Raw genomic sequence first — 17,843 nt, forward strand, 5'->3', positions numbered from 1 at the left:
GATTTTGCATTCCCTCTGGGGGAATAGGAAAGTACTTTTTGTTCCAGGACTGGGAACAGAGAGGGGGAGTCACTCTGTTTGGATTCACAGAGCTTGTGTCTGTGTATCTCTCCAGGAGCACCTGGAGGGGGGAAGGGAAAAAGGATTATTTCCCTTTGTTGTGAGACTCAAGGGATTTGGGTCTTGGGGTCCCCAGGGAAGGTTTTTCAAGGGGACCAGAGTGCCCCAAAACACTCTTATTTTTTGGGTGGTGGCAGCAAGTACCAGGTCCAAGCTGGTAACTAAGCTTGGAGGTTTTCATGCTAACCCCCATATTTTGGACGCTAAGGTCCAAATCTGGGACTAAGGTTATGATAGAAGTGTATAAAATTGATCTGTACCCATCAAATATATTTAGAAATCAAACCTTTATATTGCAAGTTTTTCTGCAAAAATCTAAAACCATGTATGTGTCACATTGCTCTAGTATGTATGTCTTGACAAAGAATTCTCAGGTTTCATTTTTCTTTATCTCAGACATCACCACCCATTTTTCAGAAAATTAGTGTTTTGCCCCAGGTTACTTGTTAACTGCTTCGCTGTCATCTCTTTAAATTTCTTACAAATTACTTAACCTGATTTTTACCCTTAGGGTGGCACTTTCTAAAACAGTAGTAAAATAAATACTTAGAAAGGTGTAAATACGGCCCAAGCCTATCAAAGTCTGAAAAGTTCAATGAACTACAAATTGATTACCAGTTTTTAAAATTGCACAGCATTGTCAAAGTCCTACAAGCAAACTACTAGTTAACACTTATTGTGTAGACTATTTAATGTACCATTTTTACCACACAGCACAAACTAATTTAGTTTAGATATTGCACACATCAGACCCCTGCCCAAAGAACTGACTTACGGGCACCACACTCTGCTAACTACCGATTTAAGCTGTACACTCTGTCTGATGATAATGGCCTGACAGTTACAGTCCATTAAGAGATTTTCCCTGTTACAAGAACAGTTTTAACATTACTATAATTTCAGTAGCTTACTCCAGCTTCAGTTTCTATGCACTTGACTTTTCTAGCCAATAGATCCTGAAAGAAGAGAGGATAGAAAAGCAAGCACGGATCAATATCCATTGCTCTTATTTCATGTCATTGCCACACACTATCTTTTGGAACACTACACCTTGTGGAATAATTGCCTTGTGCTGTTTTCCTGCAAGGCATCAGGGTAAAAACACCAAAGTTTAGGTGTACCTGTGGTAAACTTATCCAACTCTCTGCCATATCCTGACTCCTGCCCATTCTCTACTTTGTTCTCCCTCATTACCTTCCCCACTGTTCTACTCCTGTTTAAAGTGATAAGACAATCTGGGGTTTGTCTAGGCCACAGTTCAAATGTGGATGCCTAAACTTAGGCTCCAAAATCTCTATTTAGGCTCTTAAATAAATGTCTTGATTTTTCACCCACCCTAGCATGCTGAGCACTAACTCCTCAGTGTGGAAGCTGCGTGCGCAAACTAAAATGTACCTAGTTTTAGCCATCTTTCAAAGAGAAAGAAGTTAAAGGCCTAAAGTTAGGTTCCTAAATCTGTATTTATGTGGTTAAATAAGCACTGAATTAGATTTAGGCTCCTAAATGTCTCAATCACTTTTGAAACTGAGAATCTCCTAAATCAGTTAGGCATTGAAATGCTCAGTATAGCAACACCAAAATACCTTTGAAAATCTGGGTCTAAATGACTTGTAGTCACCAGGTATCTGTGACAAAGCCATTAATTGAATCTAAATCTCCCAAGTCCCAATTCTGCACCTCAACCACAAGATCAGCTTTCTTCTACTAACCACAATAGTATTCTGCAATCATACTATCCACAAGACAAAAGAAATGATGTGTGAACAGCACAGAGCAAATAATACTGGCTATGTTAGCCATTGCAAAGTTTTCAATTTTGGGGGAACAGCCTACAGCATATGGTTATAGTGGGACTCCTACCGCTCTGATATATTATTAATACTGTGAAATTAACTCTCTCTAATTCTGGTCAAAACAGTGACCATCGAGCCGACAATGTTAATGGGAAAAAACAAAATACCAATTCAAATTATGAATTTGTATTACTGATTTAATTTATGTATGGCTATCACTACAGTTATGTTTATAAAAATCCCAATAATTAACACTACTGGAAGACTTAGGCATCCTAACCTAAATAGGATTTAACCAAAATTATTTATTTTAAAAAATGTGTTAATTGGAAGTTCAAATTAATCTAAAATCAACTGTAAAAGCATATGTACTTTCTATCGGTGAGCAGAATTATGCATAAACATATGATCAGAATATTAATTTTAAACACATTGATAGAAAATAGCTTTTAGTGTCAGTGTTACTGTTGCTGTATCAACATACATCTGTTTAAGTGTCTTAACTGCACAGCTTGTAAAAATTTATAAAAAACAAGTAAAATGTTTCCTGCTACTACTGATTGTATAAAAAGAATGCATTAACACTTACTGTAACACATGGGAAATCTCCTTCTCAATGTGAGAACTACTAAACAATGAGATGTATGAATGGTTTTCCTGGCCTTTATTTAGTGACTCACCTTTTTTACATGGCTTTGGTGGCACAACAGGACCAGGCTCTATATTATCATAAAAGTTGCTCATGGCTTTCGGATCCAAGTTACCTGGTAAGAGGGATATAAACAATACCAAGAAAGGATATTAGAGAGTATATGTACAAGTAATACCTTTTTATATGATGCAAGTTTACAGCTTATTATATCTTCCATATCTCTCTGACTCAGATCATATTATCCCATTGCAGCATTTACTTTGCAGGCATACTACTACACTGAAGAAATTGTAGCAGACTTACCACATCTCTCTGAAATTCTGCCACTCTTCAGAACTAAGTTTATCAATAAAAGCTGCAGTATTCTACAGATAGCAGTGATAACTAATAAAGGTTTAAATAAGCCAAATAATGTTTAAGAGAAAAAGGAGATAATGTTTCACCCCATCGATCTTATTTCCTATAAGGATGCCAATCATTAAAGGAACTATACACCTAAATTGAGATCCCCTTGACCATATGGAAATAGAATCAAAATAATTGGGCCTAAAAATGGTACTGTTTTGTTAGGGGTGCCATACTAAAGTTCTAATTAACTTTTAAAAAAAAACAAATTAATAGCAGCTGCTCCAAAATGCTTCTAAAAACCATGTTCTTTAGAAGTTCAACTTTCAGTGCTGTATGAAGATGATCTCTCCTCTGCAGTGTTTTAATTTTTCCTCTGATATTTTCAGCTGGTCTCCTAAATTTTCAGTTTACTTGCTCAAGATTAGTTACACTGTCTCTCTTCTTCTGCTTTGTCTCATTTCAAAAGGTGAAGCTCTTAATAAATTGGTAGAGGAATGTAGCGCAAACCTACTGTAGCTGCAGATGCAGGAGAGAAAGGATGATAAATAGCAGCTGCTTCTAGATTGTTGGTTCGAAAAGCAGATGAAAATCAGTTTGGATTTAAATGAAGATTAGCACTCATTTCTGAGCAGTTCTCTCTATTCATACCCTTCTGGGTATGAATCGCATGGTGTTTCTGTTCTTCATTTTCATGTATCCTGTGCAGTTTCACCGGTCTTTCACATTTTCTATATTCTCAGTTGGACCTGGCACACAGGTTTAATTTTGTGGTTAGCAGTGATTGTGTATATGCCTAATTGTGAATTTGACACCCATCAATCCCATTTCAGTGTAGGTGTTCTAATATGTAATTTAATTTTAAATATGCTCATTTATAAAATGGGATCACAGTCCCCACAGAGAATGAGTTGTCTGTATACCGTGGGAATCTGTTTTTCAGTTTGCTCTGAATGTTTTGCAAGTTGTGTCCTCTGCTAGAGGACATTCTCATTCCATATTCTTCTAGTCTCTCTCTCTTTTTTTTTCCTTTGGTGTGGCAAGGGCCTATGGATCAGGTCTGAAACATCTAGATAATTCTTTTTAAAAAAGGGCGGGGGGGGGGAGATAAGATTCTGTTTGCTCTGCATGGACATTCAGGATCTCATGGCATTTTCTGTAAGAATTGCCACTAGATCTCCTAATATCCTTCCCAAAATTTCATCTCTGGCAGATGGGCTGGATGAATTTCAGTAGTACTGGGTAAAACCTCCTGCTATGAATTGAGCACCTTAAGCTCCCTAAGAAGGAACTCACCAATCCAGAAACTACTCAGCAACTTGCAGGATCAAGCATATCTGAGTCATGTTCTATTTCTTTTAAGGACTGATGTGAAGACATTTGGGGTATTGTTACCAGTGTTTACATTTGAGAGGTAGTTTATTTGCTCAGGACACAAGTGTTTTGTTCTAGTCATCTGAAAGCTTTCCCCTCTATATGTTCTATTTCAACTTTGTTCTGGATCAGAGGTTTTCCCTGCATGTCTCCAGTTTTGCTTTGTATTCATAGGGCAGCTTCTATTTGGACAGCAAAGTCTATTTCTGTGTGCTGGATTGCTTCATAGATAACTGAAAATGCAATTTCTTTTTCAGGACAGAGCTTCTAGGGTGAAGGCCCCAGAGATTTACAATTTAACTGTTTTTGTAATACTTTTACCACAAATTTCCTTAGGAGTTTTTGAAAGTATCTTTTAATTAGAATTATTTGTATTTGCTGGATTCTTGGTTTTAAACCATGTTGAGCTGCATCACTTTCAGGGTCCTTGGTGCTAGCTCTTCTAAGTCTTATAGACCTCATTTTCCATTTTTTCCCTCTAACTTCAATAGTCTGCCAAGCAAAGGAACATATTGTTAAGATACATTGTTTAGCTGGTATTACTTTCTTCTTTCTTGTCCTAACATAGAAATGAGACAAGATTTATACCAGACTTTTTAGACTATAATCACTATGGTCTTTTTATCTTGTATGGCTGATGCATATGTTTTCAAAATACAGATATGGCAAGTGTGTTCTCAGTTTGAAAGTGGCAGATGTGACACAGCAAGAGCACACATAGCAATTTATTTACTACACTTTATTTAGTGTCACAATAAGTCACAGCAAAGAAATATGTTTGCAGCAGCAACAAATATCAAACTCAAGAACTTGAGTATGGAACCATTATCAAGATATGCCCATTTTTAGATTCAACTATCTTGACAAAGTCCTTTCAAATTGCTATTTATAAGTAATTACTTAATTTAATTTGGGCCCACTTTTATTGAGAATGTTATTAACAAAAACCACACTATCCAACCAGCTTAAAACTGACAAAGAAAAAAAGACAGGTTGTGTCTTTCATTCTGAAGTAATGACTTGATATCAGTAAAACCCAGTTTTGATAAAAAAGGAAAAGAAAAAGCCAAAGATCTACTCATATTTAAACACACACCACATTAAAACTTACGTTTTACAAAAACAATCAAGTCTATACCTCTAGATTGAAGGAGGTCAACTTCTTTCAGAGTACAGTCAACATTTATCTGGAGCTGTCTATTCAGGCTTCTCAATCTGGTCATTTCCTCAGGCTAGTAAGAAAGGACCCAAAATAGCAATTGTAGGAAAGTCAGCATCAACTCTAATGTAGATATAACAATGTTATTTGTCTCATACGTTAACAGTTCCTATTAATAATGTTACCGGGGGGAGGGCTGCCAATGATGGGTAAGTGCAGCTGAAAAAAAAAAATATCCATAGCGAATGTCAACATGATTTCAAGGGAAATGTTTAAAGATATTTTTTAAATGGAGTTCTTCATTAGGCATTTTGGCGATAAATAAACGTATACACAGTTTTAGTACTTACCAGGAAGAAAATTGTGCTTGGCTTTTAAAATTATCAAGTTACAAAACCTATGATGGCAGTTACAGTACTCCTATACCCTTAGACCAGAAGCATATTGCCTTGAGAATCTTTGAAAGGTCAATGACCAAATTTTGTTGTCAGTTGAACTGGTCTAACTCCTGAAAAATCAGTGCAGTTGTTACCCCAAAATTTGACATTCTTGTATGTACCCCAGAATTTGACAGTACTGCAGTCAGCAATTTTGTGTGTTCAATCACTGCCAGCTGAAAATCTAACATCACATAGTTAGGAAGATCTTAGGTCCTAAGAAGCAAGGCCAAATAACTGCATGTTTTCATTTTTGCTATCAAAATAATAAGTATAAATTAAATAATTTTATTTGGACAGCCATCCTTGGTCTTAAGTGCCTCTAACATCTTTGATACGTACATTTTATTGCTATAACTAAAAATGTTTTTTTTTATAAAAACAAGTAGGTTTTCTAAAATTAGGGGTTGTTATGGTGACCCACTGAAAGTCACTATCAAATTTGTGTTTTGTTTAAAGTTGGCTACAAAAAATTAGGTGAAAAAATTTCCTTTGGAGCAGTCCAAAGAAGTTTTCTTTGGGCAAGAATCTGGCAGTCAAAAAAAAGAGGGGACCCCCTAAAGTTAATCCTTCAATACCATTTCTTAACTTCAGGTAAATATAAATGTTTTTAAATGTTCTAGACTTCTGCAACAGCATATGTATGTATCTGAACTTAAAATCTAATAAAAATAGTTTTAAATAAACGCACTCTTGCTTGCATCAATCATTTATCCAACACATAAGATAAACCCCCATTAATTTATTCCTAATACCACCTAAAAAAAAACAAACAATACAGTTACTACTGCTTTGGGTTCCAAAAACCGCGAGCAATAGTTACTCCAGATTTTTATGCTTATACACTGAAAGCAGCATCTGACCTCTAGTTTATGTTAATATTAGCAGCTGCAAATCAGGAATTTGCACACCTCAAGATGATATGAGTTACACCAAAACTTTTAGCCCAACATTTCTCAGCTGTACAATGCTGCATAGAATGGATAGTGGGAAGTAAGGGGTCAACTGATCCATTCCTGACATTTGCACATATTAATGAAAGTAGGTGTCATGATGCATATGGACCTGTCTATACCAGAAAAAACTACTCATTACTAACAGCAGGGATTAACAATGAGTACAGCTAAACTGAGGAGCCTAACTCCCATTTAACACACTTGAGAATACCCGGGTGTGACTAGCCAAGTGAAGCCCTAAGTGCTCTCAGAGCTACCACACTGAGAGGTTAAGAAGTGGGAGGTCTAAGCTGTACAGATATATTCCAAGCAGTGACAGTAGCCTGGCATACTGAAGCTCCTTTTCAAAAATCAGTCCTACATGCATAACCAAACTGTCCATGCCAAATCTTCGGTATAAAACCTAGACTCTCTCATTAATCTCCTCCTGGACACTCACAGCATATTTGAAAGCCGTCATCATGCTGGGGTACAGAAAAGCAAACACATATAGGCATCACTGTCTGCACAACAACGTTTCTGAAAGTGTAGCCCATATGTGTTTCTTAAAGTATCAAATAGCTGTTTATTTCAAAGGAAGAATTGATCTTGCAGACAAGCCACAAAGCAAAGAGTAAAAATCACTTGCCAATTCCAAGTGTTTAATCTCCAAAACATCTCATTACATACTGTACTTTGTAAGCTGCTTGCATGAACAATAATTGAACAAGGGAGCTTAAAAAAAACTGATTTTTACAAATACAAGTTTCTTACTGTTGGGATTGAGGTTGTACAGCTTACTCTTCTAAGTCGCCTCTGCATAAGATTGTGCTCCATGCTATTAACTTCAGTTTTCAGCCGTTCAAGTTCCTCTTTCTCAAGCTTCAGTTCTTTTGCTAACCTCTCCATCCTTGCTCGCTGATGTAATAGCAAGGCTAGAGTAGTATAGAGAATAAACAGTCAATATAAAGCACTTAATTAAAAAACAGAAGTCTTAATTTGTGTGTAATATACACAAGTGACCTTTCCAAAATAATAGGTGAGCATAAACATGCAGCCACATATCAGTGTAAAGATGCGTCATGCCAACTGAATTATAGTTTAGGACAGTAAGTTCTTCCAGAATAAAAATAAATAATGTTTTAGACAGTAATTTGAAGTTCATATTACCATTATGGTCACTGCTTCTTTTTTGTATTTGGTCTTTCTCCACTCAAAAATACAAAGGCACCTGTACAAGGAGAGAGCTTCTCAGGATGAAATAGCAACCTAATTATACTATTACTGCACTGTCAAGAATAAATACCAGAGGCAAGAATCAGAGTCTGAAAGACTGCACCAGAACATGACTTCACCCAGCTGCTGTTTAATAGCGTCATCTGATTTCTCAGAAGGTCTCACGTACTAGTCAAGAGCCAACCCTGTATTGATTTTTGCAGTTCTATTAGAGACTATACAACAAAGTTTTTAAAAATTGCTGTTGCCCTTTGGAATGGTAGCAGGTTTCATAGCCAGTATTATAAATTCACCAATGCTCATAGGCAAAACTAACGAGCAAGGAGAATCCCTTATTAAAGGAAGATAGACATAAATTTGTTAAAAGAATCTTTGCTTAAAGACCTTCAGGACCTTTAATTCTATAGTTAAACTTAAACCATTCCTTCTAAATCTCTTTCAGTCGTTAATAATGTCCTCAAAAACTTATGCCTTTGGGATGAAATTTGTTACGTTCAGTCTCAGGGTATGTCTACACTACAGGATTATTCCGATTTTACATAAACCGGTTTTGTAAAACAGATTGTATAAAGTCGAGCGCACGCGGCCACACAAAGCACAATAATTCGGCGGTGTGCGTCCATGTACCGAGGCTAGCGTCGATTTCTAGAGCGTTGCACTGTGGGTAGCTATCCCATAACTATCCCATAGTTCCCGCAGTCTCCCCCGCCCATTGGAATTCTGGGTTGAGATCCTAATGCATGATAGTACAAAAACAGTTGTCGCAGGTGATTCTGGGTAAATGTCGTCACTCATTCCTTCCTCCGTGAAAGCAACGGCAGACAATCATTTAGAGCCCTTTTTCCCTGGAATGCCCTGGCAGACGCCATAGCACGGCAACCATGGAGCCTGTTTTGTCTTTTGTCACTGTATGTGTACTGGATGCTGCTGACAGAGGTGGTACTGCAGTGCTACACAGCAGCATTCATTTGCCTTTGCAAGGTAGCAGAGACGGTTACCATCCCTATTGTACCGTCTGCCATGTCATTGTAAATTGGCGATGAGATGACGGTTACCAGTCGTTCTGTACCGTCTGCTGCTGCCATGGGTGCTCCTGGCTGGCCTTCGCTGAGGATGGCCAGGGGCGCAAAGACAAAAATGGGAATGACTTCCCGGGTCATTCCTCCCTTTATGTTTTATCTAAAAATAGAGTCAGTCCTGCCTAGAATATGAGGCAAGTGTGCTAGAGAACCAGCGTATCAGAGAACCAGAGAGCACAGCCGCTCCGTGTCAGATCCTGCAGAAATGATGAGCTGCATGCCATTCTAGGGGGTGCCCCTGCAACAATCCCACTCGTTGCTTCCTTCCTCCCTCAACCCTCCTGGGCTACCGTGGCAGTGTCCCCCATTTGTGCGATGAAGTAATAAAGAACGCAGGAATAAGAAACACTGACTTTTTAGTGAAATAAAATGAGGGGGAGGCAGCCCCCAGTTGCTATGATGAAGACGGTTACCAGCCGTTCTGTACCATCTGCCGGGAATGACCGGGAGTCATTCCTATTTTTACCCAGGCGCCCCCGGCCGACCTCACCGAGGCCAGACAGGAGCACTCACAGGATGATGAGGACAGCTATCAGTTATTTTGTACTGTACCGTCTGCCACCGGGGAGAGGAGAGGAGAGGATGCTGCAGTTCAGTGCCGCAGCACCACGTCTACCAGCAGCATGCAGTAGACATACGTGACACTAAAAATAGTCAAACGATTTTTTTCCCTTTTCTTTCACCGGGGGGTTGGGGGGTAAATTGACGAGATATACCCTGAACCACCCCAGACAATGTGTTTGACCTTACAGGCATTGGAAGCTCAGCCAAGAATGCAAATGCTTTTCTGAGACTGCGGGGACTGTGGGATAGCTGGAGTCCTCAGTACCTTCTCCCTCCCTCCATGAGCGTCCATTTGATTCTTTGGCTTTCTATTATGCTTGTCACACAGCATTGTACTGTGGCCTCTGTCTATCATAGTCTGGAGATTTTTTCAAATGCTTTGTCATTTCGTCTTCTGTAACAGAGCTCTGATAGAACAGATTTGTCTCCCCATACAGCGATCAGATGCGGTATCTCCTGTACGGTCCATGCTGGAGCTCTTTTTGGATTTGGGACTGCATCGCCACCCATGCTGATCAGAGCTCCACGCTGGGCAAACAGGAAATGAAATTCAAAAGTTTGCGGGGCTTTTCCTGTCTACCTGGCCAGTGCATCCGAGTTCAGATTGCTTTCCAGAGCGGTCACAATGGTGCACTGTGGGATACCGCCCGGAGGCCAATACTGTCAAATTGCAGCCACGCTAACCCTAATCCGACATGGCAATACCGATTTCAGCGCTACTCCTCTCTTTGGGGAAGAGTACAGAAACCAGTTTAAAGAGCGCTTTATATCGATATAAAGGGCCTCGTTGCATGGACGGGTGCAGGGTTAAATTGGTTTAAAGCTGCTAAATTCAGTTTAAACGTGTAGTGTAGACCAGGCCTCAAGCTAACAAGACCTTTTCTGTTATGGGTTCCTGAGGCAGTTGGTGAGTAGGTAAAGATAATCCGACTAGCTAGGAATAAATATTCATTCTTCTCTGACAGAGACTAGACAGGTTCTTCCTCAATATTTTACTTTGATGTCAAACAGAAGTAGTTAATACAGGTCACTGGTCTGAGGTTTTGCACTTTCTGATCTACGGATGCTCAAATGAAGAGAAAAGATCCTTCTTGACAAGGGCAATTGAGCAAGGAGGGAAAAGATTTACGGCTGGTATTCAGATGGATAGACTGTCTAAGTAATGGGTTTGCCAGCAGGTTATTCCTGTTTCACTGTGAAATAAACAGAAAAAAGGAATGCACAAGGACATACCACAGAAGCCTGTAAAGTGCTATTACATGCGAGGCACCTGCAGTCTCTCCCCTTCCTGACCTCCATTCAATGCAAACAGTAATTTAAAATGTTTTTCACACAGTGTTTTGGTTAATACAATTATATACTAACTGAAAGAAAGGAAAAAACTCCACAGATAGAGCTAAGAGCAGTCATGACAGATCCTACGGAGGCAGGAGAGAAAACAGAGAGGAAGAGCCAGGAGCATGAAAATATGGTATTTTTGTTGGCTGCCACTTTTCTACCTGAAGAAATGCTAAACTTGGATTTTGTATGGACCCTCGCATTTCAGAAGCTAGTAGCAATATAGGGATTGAAAACAAGATATCTTATTAAATAATATTAAAGCAACAAAACCAGCAACAACCTTTCATAAAAACAATGTGTCTCAGTCAACAGAAGAGTCTGAAAGATCATAATTACAGCATTAATTTTAAAAAATTCACAATGGTAATGATACATGGCTCACCAGTTCCTGGCTTTATATGCTCATTCATCATCCAGTTTATACCTGACATACAATGCTCGCCCATATGTGCTGCATCTTATTAGGCTATATCATCATGCAATATAATATATCACACTAAAGAAAAAAAATCAGTAGTGTTTTATATATTTCTGTAACTTTTTCACCATGGTAGACTTATAAAAAAATCATACAAATTAATTTCCTAAATTAGCTAAAATCTGAAGATTTTAAGTATATTCCTCTTTAAATCTCAGTTGTGCTATGTAAGTGTGTAATATAAGTTTGCAGAGGCTAAATATAATTGCTGTTGATATTTATATTGCAGTGGCACACAAAGCCACTACTGCAGCCCCAACATATAAGAAGATACAGTTCTCTGCCCCAACGATCATATAAACCTAAGAAACTCAACTGAGGCCTGGTCTACACTGGGGCGGGGGGGGGGGAGAATCGATTTAAGATACGCAACTTCAGCTATGAGAATAGTGTAGCTGAAGTATACTTATCTTAGATCAAATTAAAATTACTTACTGCGCGTCCTTGCAGCGCTGGATAGATAGCCACGGACTTTGCTTCTGCCTCTCGCACTGCTGGAGTTCAGCAGTCGATGTGAGAGCGATTAGGGATCAATTTATCATGTCTACACTACACGCAATAAACCGATCCTTGATAGATCGATTACTACTCGCCAATCTGGCGCATAGTGTAGTCGTATTCTAACTACCAAAGAAAAAATAAAATAGTATCTTGGGGAAAAAACAGCGTGAAAAAAACACTGAGCAGCAAATAAAACCTTACTTAGCAATCTGACATGCGTCTGATGAAGCGGGTATTCACGCACGAAAGCTCATGCTCCAATACATCTGTCAGTCTATAAGGTGCCACAGGACTCTTTGCTGCTTTTACAGATCCAGACTAACATGGCTACCCCTCTGATATTTAGCAAGTAATTCTGCAAACCAGAACCCATATTTTGTCTTACTCACATGAAATCAGTTATATTTTTCCTATACAATTCAGTTAATCTGTGGAACAGTGGTTACTCTGCCAGTTATTGAAGGTTGTTTGGAACCGCTAAAGGGCACACCCTGAGAGAGTGTATGGCCCCGGCAGGTAGGACCAGGTTGGCAACACTGCCTAGGGTAAATATTCACACTCCTATTGTTCTCTACCATTCACAAAGTTTATTCCTGCCCACTTTCAGTCCAGGAATCAGCAGGGGATGCTGTGTGTACTGAACGGAAACAATCTGGTACAGAGCAATTCCATGTTAAGAGGTTAAAGATAGCTCTGAGGTGACAGGGGAAATGAGGGCCCAAATACCGCAGGGCAGAGTTAGAGATAATAATGAAATAATGTGCAATAGGAATAAAATGAAGTGAAAAGACAGGCTAGGAGGAGAAGAAAGGCAGATAATCTCATCTCATTAGAAATCTAAATATGAAGTAGACGCTTTGAATAATTGCTGCTAATTAGCATTATGACAACTACAGCTGACTGGCTTGAATGTTTGCAAACTAAAAACTTTCTCTGTGCAAGTGAGTTCAAGTATATCAATCAGGTTGCAAAAGCTGCAACTCTGAAGAAAGCACTTTTCTGCTCAAATGTTTGGGTAGTTTTCACCTAATTCTCTTTTACTTAAGTTGTAATTACTTAGTACAAATCTACCTCGATATAACACTGTCCTCGGGAGCCAAAAAATCTTACTGCATTATAGGTGAAACCGCATTATATCAAACTTGCTTTGATCTGCTGGAGTGTGCAGCCCCCCCGCCCCCGAGCGCTGTTTTACCGCATTATATCTGAATTCGTGTTATATCGGGTTGCGTTATATCGGGGTAGAGGTGTATTTGATATTAGGACTCTCTCCAAGTATTGCCTGCCCCATCATATAAAAACAAACCGCCAAACATCCTTCCTCTTTGCATCCAAATTCTGCTGAAAAACCATTTCTGTCACGTCAGTTATGATAAAATAACTTTTTAAAAGCTTAAAATAACTGAATTATTATACATTTAATCAAGACGTGAATTCGCCTTACTGTGCAACCGTAATATTTTATCTCCTGACCACTCTCTTTCCTCTCCTCATTTTTGTTTATTACCCTGTCTGGCTTGTTTGGTTTTGTCTTGGTACAATGTTTTTGGTTTTGTGTAGCACCTAAAATAATTTTGTTTATTAAACAAATAAATATTTCTGTAATAATTTATTGAAATGTATTTTATTCAAAGGACAAGTAGTAATGGGCATAATCTGCAGCAAGGGAGATTTGGGTTAGATGCGAAGTAAAACTTCTAACTATAAGGGTATTTAAACTCTGGCTTCCAAGGGAGGTTGTGGAATCCTCATCACTGGAGGTTTTTAAGAATAGGTTGACAAACACCTGTCCGTGATAATCTACGTTTCTTGATCCTGCCTCAGTGCAGGGTGCTGGACTTGATGGCCTCTTGAGATCCCTTCCAGCTCCACATTTCTATGAGTGTATGAAAATTATCTGATCTGTATTTAAATATGTGTGTCAAACTTCAACACAACTTTGTAAATGAACTATACAGAAAAGCATTTGCCTTTGTTAGTTTTAAAACACACAACCTTTCAGCTTCTTCAAATGTCATCTTGTTCTCTTATAGGACAAGATGATTTGTAGAGCTATTTATAATAAATCATTAGAATTTGCCACTCTCTCATCAATTCATATTTTCCATGTTATATTTTAAAAACTTCTAGTACATCAAAATCTCTCGGATCACACAGGCCAAAAGTCATCTATGTTTTTCTGAATAGGTTCAATTTATTTTAAAAAAAAATTAAATTAAATTAGCAGTTGACAGTTCAAGAAATTTACCTTGAGTATAAGCATAGTCATCTGATCCAGAACTGGAACTCCTCTGGTATTTATGGATTCCTTTTTCTCCTCCAGATCCTGGTATTACTGAAATGGGCTGAATAGGTTCTGGTGCTGCAGAACGCTCCTCTTGGTCCACTAAATTTAAAAGATTCTCAGTCTGTGCTCTACCTACTGTGATTTTAAATACTGTTGAGTTTGGCTGAGATACCATTACCCGGGGAGACTGTGTTAGTGCACCAGTTGGTTGTGTGTAGGTAATATATAACGGATTAAATGGCGGTTTTGGTTGACCTGACATACCTCTTGAAGGAGAGCCTGAAGGTGGAGTAGTGGCTGCATACAGCGAGTGCTGGTTTCGTTGAGATGGTTGATTATTTATTGGTGAAGGACTTCTATTCATTGCAGTCCCAGGTCTTTGTGGTGGCTCAACTGTAATTTCTATCTTGTTCATAGAACCTTTGGATAAGCTAGGTCCATAAGGGAGATAAGATACTGAGTGACCACCCTGTTTTTGATAACTTTGGGGCGCCTGTTGATATGGATGGGGTGGAAGAGTTGAAGGACTAGGTGGCATAAACACATGTGAACTCTGATGACCTAATTGGGTAGGCTGTACCTGATGCTGAGGAGAGCCAAAAGGAGAAGGACACTGAGATGCAGGTGGTGACTGATAAGCTGGCTGAGGGATCTGGGGCTGTTTAGGGGAATACTGTGAAGGTTGGTAGTTCTGTTGATGTGGATAAACAGGTAACGGGCGTGGAGTATAATGTGGAACTGGGCCTTGTGGAGAAGAATGCCACTGTGCATTCTGAGGAGTCTGTCGTCCTGAAGAACTTTGAGATGTCTGCCTAATATATATAGAACCAGGAGTCCCATAAAGATTGCTTGACATCTGCGGAAGAATTTGTAAAGCTCTGGGTACTGTTTGTCCAGAGGGGAGGTTTTGCGATAACGTAACAGTAATAGGATTTGTATTGTACCGAGGTATATGCATATATGAAGGAGGATGAGGGCCTTGCATAGCAAATGTGTTCATTCCTGGTGGTATGGAAGATGGCTGTTGAGTTGGTTGCGGAGGAGGAGTAGATGCATTTCTATTCTGATCATTCATGAAAAATGGATTGTAATTAGAAGAAGCTGCCACAACAGCTGGAGCAGAGTGTGGTTCTTGAACTAAGCATATCAGCTGTTTACCTGCTGTGCACTGTGGCTCAATATGTCCATCGCTTGAGCTATGTACCAGTGTACGACCACCGTTAAGTTGAGCTCCTTCCCCTGCATGGTAGCTTGTATGGGGATGAATACCCAGGTTAATGTGCAAAAGGCGATTCCTGTTCATTCTGCTGTCATCGGGGCTATGGTACTCCATATATAAGTATTTGCTGCTCTCCTGCGCAAGGACTCGACAACATGCTTCAAGGTTGTTGTTGTTCTAGAAGTAAGAATTGACACCAATTATCTTCAAATTACATTAGTAACACCAATCAGTATATTCAATTTAAGCTCCAGTTAAGCCTAGCTTGAGCACATTTTAGGGATAACACTTCACGGTAGCCTGCATACTTGATTCCTGAAATAAATTAAAGATAATCCCTGTTACACCATGCTATATAAGAAGTATGTGGCTCATGTTACTTACAGTGAAATCTTATGATAACATTAGCTACTGAGTGACCCACATAAAACGTAGCAAGTCCAAGGGCTTGTCTACATCAGAAAGTTGCAGCGCTGGTGAGGGAGTTACAGCGCTGCAACTTTGAAGGTGTACACATCTGCAGGGCACCACCAGCGCTGCAACTCCCTGTTTGCAGCGCTGGCCGTACTCCCGTTTTGTCTCGGGTGTAGAGGATCCAGCGCTGGTGATCCAGCGCTGGTAATCCAATGTAGACAGTTACCAGCGCTTTTCTTGACCTCCGTGGAAGGAGGAAGCCTCTGGTAATCAAGCTGGTTTCCTTTCCCGGTTTGCTCTCTCGGTCCCGGAGCCACCCAGCAAACCGCAGGGAAGGAGACCTGCTTGCTCGGGGTTCCGGGACCGAGAGAGCAAACCGGGAAAGGAGACCAGCTTCGCCGCGGTTTGCTCTCTCGGTCCCGGAGCCAGCCAGCAAACCGCAGGGAAGGAGACCTGCTTGCTCGGGGTTCCGGGACCGAGAGAGCAAACCGGGAACGCCGCGGTTTGCTCTCGCGTTCCCGGAGCCAGCCAGCAAACCGCAGGGAAGGAGACCTGCTTGCTCGGGGTTCCGGGACCAAGAGAGCAAACCGGGAACGCCGCGGTTTGCTCTCGCGTTCCCGGAGCCAGCCAGCAAACCGCAGGGAAGGAGACCTGCTTGCTCGGGGTTCCGGGACGTTCCCGGTTTGCTCTCTCGGTCCCGGAACCCCGAGCAAGCAGGTCTCCTTCCCTGCGGTTTGCTGGCTGGCTCCGGGACCGAGAGAGCAAACCGCGGCGTTCCCGGTTTGCTCTCTCGGTCCCGGAACCCCGAGCAAGCAGGTCTCCTTCCCTGCGGTTTGCTGGCTGGCTCCGGGACCGAGAGAGCAAACCGCGGCGTTCCCGGTTTGCTCTCTCGGTCCCGGAACCCCGAGCAAGCAGGTCTCCTTCCCTGCGTTTTGCTGGCTGGCTCCGGGACCGAGAGAGCAAACCGCGGCGTTCCCGGTTTGCTCTCTCGGTCCCGGAACCCCGAGCAAGCAGGTCTCCTTCCCTGCGGTTTGCTGGCTGGCTCCGGGACCGAGAGAGCAAACCGCGGCGTTCCCGGTTTGCTCTCTCGGTCCCGGAACCCCGAGCAAGCAGGTCTCCTTCCCTGCGGTTTGCTGGCTGGCTCCGGGACCGAGAGAGCAAACCGCGGGGAAGCTGGTTTCCTTTCCCGGTTTGCTCTCTCGTCCCGGAACCCCCCTTGAAGCCGCCCAACAGCGCTGCAGTGTGGCCACATCTAACACCACTTGCAGCGCTGGTTGCTGTAAGTGTGGCCACTCTGCAGCGCTGGCCCTATACAGCTGTACTAATACAGCTGTAACAACCAGCGCTGCAAAATTTTAGATGTAGACATGGCCCAAGTTAGGGGAAATAGAATTTGGTAATGGTTATAGCTTTGGCATTTATTCCTGACAAGTTTCTGTTTCTTTAGAAAAGGATGTATATATATTTAACACTATTTCAAATGAGAAAATACTACACATTAGAACTATTTCACAGTTTGAAATATTGTTTTGAACACTTCAGAGTTTCAAAGTGGTTTAGCATATTACAGCCATCCAGTCTCCATGGTTACTGAATTTGCAATCCAAATACTCATATTGTTTAACTTTGGTTTTCTCTTCCCATTAGCTGCAATTTAAAATAAACCCCAGTGTTAAAAATTTTATTGTAAAAGTGTGTTCATAGTTCAAATGTATTCTGTCTAACCTTCCCTGCAAAAGGCCTCCCCTGATTTCTGTCCTTTACCCCTTAGGCTAATCCATTTCAATTTACTCTTCTGATCACCTTCCTCTTTCTAGAAAATAGCTTCAATGTAGTAAACAGCCACAAATACTCAACAGGATTGAGATGTTAAATACAATATACAGAGACTTGGAAGTATTTTCTAAAC

At 40.6% G+C, this 17,843-nt stretch overlaps 1 protein-coding gene across 8 annotated transcripts in view; it reads right to left on the minus strand.

Annotated features, from left to right (window-relative positions):
• The window catches only part of TAB3 (TGF-beta activated kinase 1 (MAP3K7) binding protein 3), a 71,788-nt gene that overhangs the window by 8,044 nt on the left and 45,901 nt on the right, over nucleotides 1–17,843 (minus strand). For 4 of the 8 annotated variants that reach the window (XM_030575425.1, XM_030575390.1, XM_030575400.1 and 1 more), the window contains exons 3-6: nucleotides 14,263–15,697; nucleotides 7,590–7,750; nucleotides 5,423–5,516; nucleotides 2,594–2,677 (exon numbers count right to left, since the gene is read on the minus strand). In XM_030575425.1, coding sequence (XP_030431285.1) covers nucleotides 2,594–2,677; nucleotides 5,423–5,516; nucleotides 7,590–7,750; nucleotides 14,263–15,697 — 1,774 coding nt within the window. Of the gene's footprint in view, nucleotides 1–2,593; nucleotides 2,678–5,422; nucleotides 5,532–7,589; nucleotides 7,751–14,262; nucleotides 15,698–17,843 lie in introns of those variants that run through there. The other 4 variants (XM_030575429.1, XM_030575435.1, XM_030575418.1 and 1 more) reach the window with 4 other exon arrangements.

The sequence above is a fragment of the Gopherus evgoodei genome, chromosome 1 (assembly GCF_007399415.2).
Source record: "Gopherus evgoodei ecotype Sinaloan lineage chromosome 1, rGopEvg1_v1.p, whole genome shotgun sequence".
Lineage (NCBI taxonomy): Eukaryota > Metazoa > Chordata > Testudines > Testudinidae > Gopherus > Gopherus evgoodei.